The 7,958-nt window shown below is 41.1% G+C and overlaps 1 protein-coding gene across 1 annotated transcript; it reads left to right on the top strand.

Moving 5' to 3' along the window:
• Positions 1–1,280: 1,280 nt before the first annotated feature.
• On the top strand, positions 1,281–3,218 carry LOC148872267 (uncharacterized). The gene is made up of 4 exons (XM_088970109.1): positions 1,281–1,567; positions 1,690–1,785; positions 1,942–2,659; positions 2,817–3,218. Exons 1-4 carry the CDS (start codon positions 1,281–1,283, stop codon positions 3,216–3,218), a joined length of 1,503 nt encoding a protein of 500 aa, XP_088826235.1.
• The last annotated feature ends 4,740 nt before the right edge of the window (positions 3,219–7,958 follow it).

The raw sequence follows: 7,958 nt of genomic DNA, 5'->3' as shown, positions 1-7,958 counted from the left end.
TGATCAACCTTTGTGGCATCTTCAAGATTTGATTATTTAAAGACTTAGTTTCCTTAAGGTTCTAATCTGATCAACTACAACTTATTTTTTAGCTTCTGGGTGCGCATAACTAATTGATTCAAGAGTTCCTAGAGCAGGTTGTCTAGTGGGTTCTTATCATTTGGTATCAGAGCCTTGGTTCTAGAAACATGTTAGTTATCATTTGCTTATCCTTGTTTTGTGTTTTTCTTTGATGTTTGCGCGTTTCTTGTGTTTTTCTTGCATAGTTTCTTTGAATTCTTCCATTCGACTTCTTTGTGTTTTTGAGTAGAGTCAATTCTGTTTTGTGTGTTTAGTTTGACAAAGAAAAAGAAGAAAAAAATGAGAAAAAAAGAGAGAAAAGAACATCCAATTCGAAAAAAAGGAGGAGGAGTTAAATTACAAATTTGATTTTTTTTTCATTTTCCCAGCATGAATGGGATTTCTTGAATTGCAAGATCATATTTCCTTTTTTTTGAGTTTGACTAGTTGACTAATTCAAGAGCCAGTTGTATAATCCTTTTTGAACTGGGATTTCTTTTCCTTAAACAACTATCTTACTATATTAATTAGTACTAATCCTTATCAAATAAGGATTCTTGTGTCTAAATTAATTTAATTTCGTGCTCTATATTCTAGTGATTTCTTTTGCATGTCTTTTGCATCCTTTTGAAGTTTTCTTTTTTTTTTGGCTCCTATAATTGATTTTTCCTTCCTTATTTCTACCGTTTGCCTCAACTAAGTTTTTAAAGTTCTCATTTTGAGATTTGCCACCATCTAACTGATTGCTCATTGAGATTTGTTGATCTTGATTCTGTTAAGAACATAAAAGGGGACTGGCTTGAGTGGAAAAAAAAAGGCAAAGAGAAGTGAGATCATCATCGAGAAAAGTCAAATAGTGATAAAAATCTGATTTGAGTGCAAACACGTGAGGGAGTGTGTGAGGAACAAAAAAAAAAAGGCAAAGAGAGGTGAGGAACAAAATTTCTTTTATTTTCAACGAGTTTTTGTAGGTTATAAACATGAGTATTGAAGGAGATCTACAAGAGATTGACATGAAATTATTCATAAGAGCTATTAATGAACAATTTAGAAAGTTGAATGCGAGGTTAGATGATTTACAATCCCCATCTATTTCTAAAACCATTAGAAAACATGTGTTTAAGGAAGAAGAGAAAGATGTTTCGGATTTGGAGGAATAAAGTTCTAAACGAGGCAAGAAGGTTGTTACCAAAAGAGATAGTAATTTGGGTAGCATAACGATGAAGATTCTGACCTTTCAAGGAAAGAATGATCCCAGACTATACTTGGAGTGGGAAAGAAATGCTGAGCACATATTTGATTGTCATGACTACTCCGAGAAGAAGAAAGTAAAACTAGTAGCCGTGGAGTTCACAGATTATGCAAGCATATGGTGGGATCAATTGGTGATCAATAGGCGTAGGAATGGAGAGAGGCCAATTCGGTCATGGGAAGAGATGAAATTGATAATGCGCAAGAGATTTATACTTGGCCATTACTATAGAGATTTGCATAGAAAGTTGCAAGGGTTGGTTCAAGGTTCCATGAGTGTAGATGACTATTACAAAGAGATGAGATAACCATGATTAGAGCAAACATAGAGGAGGACTAAGAAGCAACAATGGCTAGATTTATTGGTGGCTTGAACAGGGAGATTGCTGATGTGGTAGATTTACAACACTATGTGGATATGGAGGAGCTGTTTCACAAAGCCATTAAGGTGGAGAAGCAAATCAAATCAAAAGGGTTCAGATCCGGTTTTTCATGAAAACCTAATTGGGAGGACAACAAAAGTGCATCAAAAACAAAAGAGGAAGCAAAGCAAATGGATTCGGTTGTTGTTCATAAAGGTGAAACCAAAACTAAAACTTCTTCTAAGTCACATGATGTTAAGTGCTTTAGGTGCCAAGGATTCGAGCATATTACTTCTCAATGCCTAAATGAAAGAGTTATGATTGTGTTGGAGAATGGAGAAATAGAAAGTGCTAGCTCAAATGAGGATGAGATGCCATCATTGGAGGATTGTTTTGATGTTGAAGTTGCAGAACCCGTGCATGGTGATTTGCTGGTTACAAAGAGAGCCCTAAGTATACAACCTAAGGATGATGGCGATGAGGAGCAACGTGAGCATATTTTTCACACAAGATGCCATGTGAAGGACAAGGTATGTACTATGATTATTGATAGTGAAAGTTGTACTAATGTTGCTAGTACGTTGTTGGTAGATAAGCTGAATTTGCATACCATGAAGCTTCCTAAACCATACAAATTACAATGGCTGAATGAATGTGGAGAAGCGAAAGTAACCAAACAAGTTTTGGTTACCTTTTCAATTGGCAAGTATGAGGATGAGATTCTATGTGATGTGGCACCAATGCATGTTGGTCATATATTGCTTGGCCGACCATGGCAGTTTGATAGGAAGGTTACACATGATGGGTATAAAAACTGTTATTCTTTTGTAATGAATAACCGAATTATTGTACTAACCCCTCTCAAACCTTTGCAAGCTTATGAAGATCAGATTAGGATAGCAAGAGAGTGCAAAGTGAGAGAAGAACAAAAGTGTGAGCAAAAGGAAAAGAAAAAGAAAGAAAGTGAACAAGCAAAAGTAGAGAGAGTAAGTGAGATCAAGAGGAAAGAGTGAGGCCGAGATGAAAATTAGAGAGAAAAGTGTACAAAAAGGAGAGAAAAGCAAGGGAATGAGTGTATTTACTGAAAAAAATGAGGTTAAGAGTGTCATGATTGCAAGGTAGCAACTACTTGTACTTATGTAGAAGGATGTTTACTTTTCTACTTATGACCTTAACCCCTCTTTGCCTAGTGTTGTGTTTTTATTGCAAGAGTGTGAGGACCTATTTTCCGAGGAGATTCCATATGGATTACCTCCCTTAAGAGGTATTAAGCATCAAATAGACTTCATACCTGGTCTGAAAGTGTTAAGGACAACATATTTGTTGTTGTTGATCGATTTAGAGTTACCAAGGTCTCAAAGTGGTAAGGACAACATATTTGTTGTTGCTGATCAGTTTAGTAAAATGGCTCATTTCATTGCCTGTTCTAAAACCAATGATGCAACACATATTGCTGACTTGTTCTTTAAAGAAGTTGTTCGTTTGCATGGTTTGCCTAAGACAATACTTAGTGATAGAGATGTTAAGTTCTTAAGTCATTTTTGATGCACTTTATGGAATAAATTAGGAACTATTGTTTTCTACTATTGCACATCCTTAAATGGATGGTCAAACTGAAGTAGTTAATAGGACACCCACTACTTTGTTGCACGCTATCATTCAAAAGAACTTAAGGCAGTGGGAGAAGTGTTTGCCACATATTGAGTTTGCATATAACCGGTCTGTTCATTCTATTACCTCTTTTTCACCTTTTGAAGTTGTTTATGACTTTAATCCTTTAATTCCTATGGATATTTTACCTTTGCCTACTAATAAACATGCTAATCTTGATGGTAAGAAAAAGACAATTTTTGTGAAGGATTTACATGCCAAGGTTTGGGCTAACATTGAAAGGAAGAATGAGCAATATGCTAAGCAAGCTAATAAGGGGTGTTTGAAGGTTGTTTTTGAACTTGGAGATTGGGTTTGGGTACACATGCATAAGGAGAGGTTTCCTACACAAAGGAAATCAAAATTACAGCTTAGAGGAGATGGACCTTTTCAAGTCTTGGAAAGAATCAATGATAACGCCTACAAGCTAGATTTGCCAAGCAACTATGGTAATGTTAGTGCGAGTTTTAATGTTGCTGATTTATTTTTGTTTGATGTAGGTGATTTGAGGATGAATTCTTTCGAGGAAGGAGGGAATAATGGAAATCGAGATGTTGGCCAAGTGGCTCAAGCTAATATTCTCAAGATCCTCTGCAAGGAATCAGTGGTCCAATGACTAGGGCAAAGATGTATTGATGGGCTTATTTTGTCTTGTTGGGCTTGTTTTATCTTGTTTTGTTACTTTGACTTTTCTATGCTTAGTTGTCATTAGTTGTAGTCTTTTAAAACGATTCCTATTTTAAAGTAGATTTGTTTTCTTAAATTAAATGGATCCTCATTAGTTAGGTGTTTCCTGTTAAGATAATCATTAATTAGGAGTTTCCTTATAAGATAATCATGTTTACATGCCTATATAAAGGCTACAACTATGTAAAATGAAATCATCAATAATATAAAGGTATTTTCAGCAAGTTAAGTTTTGCCTTCTTGTGTTCTTAGTAGAATACAATATCTTGACTTATCAAGGGAGTGATCAACCTTTGTGGCATCTTCAAGATTGGATTCTTTAAGGACTTAGTTTCCTTAAGGTTTTAATCTGATCAACTACAACTTGTTTTCTAGCTTCTGGGTGTGCATAACAAATTAATTTAGTTCTTTCTTATTTCTTAAATATATATACTTCATCTTTCCTCAAAAAAAAAAAAAAAGAATTCTGAACATGTACACTGGTTAGTGGCACATATTTGCTAGAGGAATAAAAGATTAAAGAGTCTATACGTTGGAGGCCTAAAAGAAAGCCCTTATCGTGTGTCAAAGTTCATATCTTTGAATTTGTTCACTTTTTTGATTCAAAAGATAGAATTTTTGGATGGCTAATGTGACATGAGGAAGCTTTAACATACAAAATTAATGATGTGGTGAGATTATTGTGGATTAAATAAGTGGTCTATATAGGAATTCCCTACTAGGCTAATATATACAATAAATTCATTACATCATCTTCCAACATGGCAGAAATTAGTTGGGACTAACATTGGGTAATGGCCTAACAAGGTGTCATCCATGAAAATGGATATATACTTATAGATTATTGAAGTAGTGTAGAATTTGATTTGAATTCATGGAATTGAAAGTTCCAATTTTTCTTCTGCCAAATGCAAATTCAACCCAAAAGGTTAGAGAGGAAGGGGTGGTCCTTGATGAAGGGTGATTTGACCCGACTTATGAAACAGCGACACGTGGACACTGACCAGGCGTAAGCGACAGCTTAGCATCATGGTCCGGTATAGCTAAGTAATAGGCCCCTAAAGTAGCTCACCATGACGCGAACTCCCAGTTCCCCAAGCTACCCCCAAAGAAATATTCCAAGGCAACTTCAGCTCGCAATCTAAGAAAACCAACTCGCCCGAACTCCCAAGCCGGCAAGTCACCCCGAAGAATGGCACTCCTGAAGTATTCCTAGCTCCCTACAAAGTAGCTGGCGAATGGGTCGCACGAGCATTCCATAGGAAGCTTCTATCTGACAGGTCGTACTAGTCAGACTGTGCCATATCCCCTACTGATGGCGTAGTCCCTGTCCTTTCGGCAGTTTGCACCCACGTCTCTCAGTAGGTGGAGGCGTGCCTATCACTTTGGAGACATGTCACTCGCCTAGGTAAGGAGTACGTCCCAATGGCCACCTGCACAGCCCTGGTAGGTAACGGCTGTGGCAGGGGATCTAGTGGCGGTTACACCCAATCCCCCAAGGAGCGCCCCTATAAAAGCCTTCAGGGCAGAGGAGAAACTTCATCTGGAGAAATAGACCAAAAAATTTCTTGAGTACAGGAACACTGCGCAACCTACACTCTTAGCCCTCGTTTTTCCTTTCATTTCCCATACACAACACTAACTTAAGCATCGGAGTATTCCCACCGGGTAAACTCCTAGGAATCCTTCCTTTCATTTTCTCAGGTCCCACCCGTTGCCAGTAAGGAGCCAGTCAGCGGTCAGCTAGGAGTGCCCGGATCGCGCTACATCATTTGGCGCCATTTGTGGGATACGCTTCAAAAAGCCTTTCTAAACTTTTTCAGTCCTTTCTTCTTCCTTGAAATAGTCCAACGCTCATGGCCTCCTCTAGCAACGTAGGGTGAAGCATGGAGATAGATAATTCGAGGGAATACCCCTAGCTTCCTACTGTCTGTATTGGACAGTTCACCATCCCTCTCTCAGCGGACGGAATCCCCAGTTTAAGCGTGCCTCTCTCAATGGCACCTGTCATCACCCCACTTCCTACTACAGTTAGGACAACCTTCACCGAACCTTCGGTCGTGCCCCCAGCGGCCAGCCCGAACCAGCTGGAGGACCTGCTGCAGTGCATGAGGTCCATGCAGGCTCAAATGCAATAGTTCCAACAACTTCAACTCTATCAACAGCACGTACTACATCAGGTCTCCCAGTATCAATACCAGCAGCAGTTCCCCCAACTACCCCAACCTCAGCTTCAGCCGCCTCAGCGCCTAGCTTCACAGCAAGCCAAATCTTGCCACCAGAATAAGCACTCTGGCCGAGGAGAGGCCCCCCAAAACCTCCCAAAAAACCAGGCCTCTGCCCACGACAGACGGGAGAGATCGGGTAACCCGATCTCGCCGCGGGTGGATAGGTCGGGAGGACCCCAGCTAGGCAGGTCTACGTCGCCCTGGCAGTCGAAGCTTGGGACCCTGATCCTAGAGAACCAGTTCAAAATCCTAGCAGCAGACTCTAGGCAGGCTCCTTCTGTCCGTAGCCATCACCATCGGACTAAGCTACCCCCGGCGCAAATAGTCCTGGATAGCACGAAAGTGAGCAACATAAACGCCGAGCCCGCCAGGAGGTAGAAGCACTGACGCCGAGCTCGCCGATCTGTCACCCGCAATTTGCCCGAGCTCATGGGTAAAGAGGAGGTAGGCTCGGCCAAAGCCAAAGCTCCCCTTCTTCCAGTTCCATCTCCCCTGTCTTTCAAACTTCTGGCAGTCTCGATGCCCAAGGATTTCAAGCTCCTTCATCTCGATAAGTACGACGGGTCGTTTGACCCGAATGATTACGTAGACACCTTTCAGTCACATATGCACCCAGCGCGAGCCAGCGAGTTGTGCATGTGTGTGGCCTTCTCCACTACTTTTAGGGGAGCAGCCCGCACGTGGTACCGGAACTTGGCTCCTGGGTCAATAAGAAGTTGGGCACAATTCACACAAGCCTTCACGTCGCACTTCGTCACCAGCAAGCAGTGCCAGCGAACTGAAGAAAGCATCTTCAACATAGCACAAAGGGAGGGAGAGTCCATCAGGAGTTATATCAAGCGATTCAATGATGCTTGTATGCAGATACTGCATCTGGATCTCGTCGTATGCCTAGCAGCGGCCAAGAAGGGCGTGAAGCACAAGGAGTTCAAGTGGCACATGGTCGTCAACCAACCCGTGACCATAACCGAGTTTCTAAATCTTGTAGATAAATTTATAGCCACTGAAGAAGAGATCAACCAGAAGGGGGAAGGTGCACAAAAAAAAAGAAAAAGAGAAGAGCCATCCAGTCAAGAAGATACCCGAAGAAAAAAGGAAACAGTTCAGAGTGCGAAGCCGGGTCAATTGTTCTGAGCTCCTGCATCGGACCGAGCTCATTACACCCCACTGAATGCAAAGCGGGCCAAAATCTTGATGGCAATCAAGGATGCCCCGTACGTGAAGTGGCCACCCTGTCTGAAGGGGAACCCCAATGAAAGAAATAAGAGTTTGTATTGTAGTTTTCACAAAGACCATGGTCACAGCACCGAAAGCTGTAAAAACCTCCGCGATGAGATAGAGGAGCTCATCCATCATGGATATTTGAGAAACTTCGTACATAATAATAATAATAATAATAATAATAATAATAATAATAATAATAATAATAATAATAATAGAGTAGGTCGGCAAGGGGAGCACGGCAGAGATGCTTCAGAATCCAGCAGCAGGCCGGCCGAACAACCGCAGAGGCATCCTCCGGAGGAGAGGCCAGTTCGAGGAACCATCTACATGATAGTGGGAGGTTCGATCGTTGTGGGTTGCACCTCAGCAGTAGCTCGGACGTCAGTTCGTGAGGCCGCCCGGGAAGAGCAGAACCCCCCAAAGCGGCCAAAGACGACAGACTCAATTTTCTTCACAGAAGATGATGCGCGAGGGGTCCACTACCCCCATGATGACG

Source organism: Nelumbo lutea, chromosome 2 (genome assembly GCF_056320005.1).
Source record: "Nelumbo lutea isolate HS-2025 chromosome 2, American lotus-T2T, whole genome shotgun sequence".
NCBI lineage: Eukaryota > Viridiplantae > Streptophyta > Magnoliopsida > Proteales > Nelumbonaceae > Nelumbo > Nelumbo lutea.
This window is presented reverse-complemented; position numbering and strand designations above follow the sequence as displayed.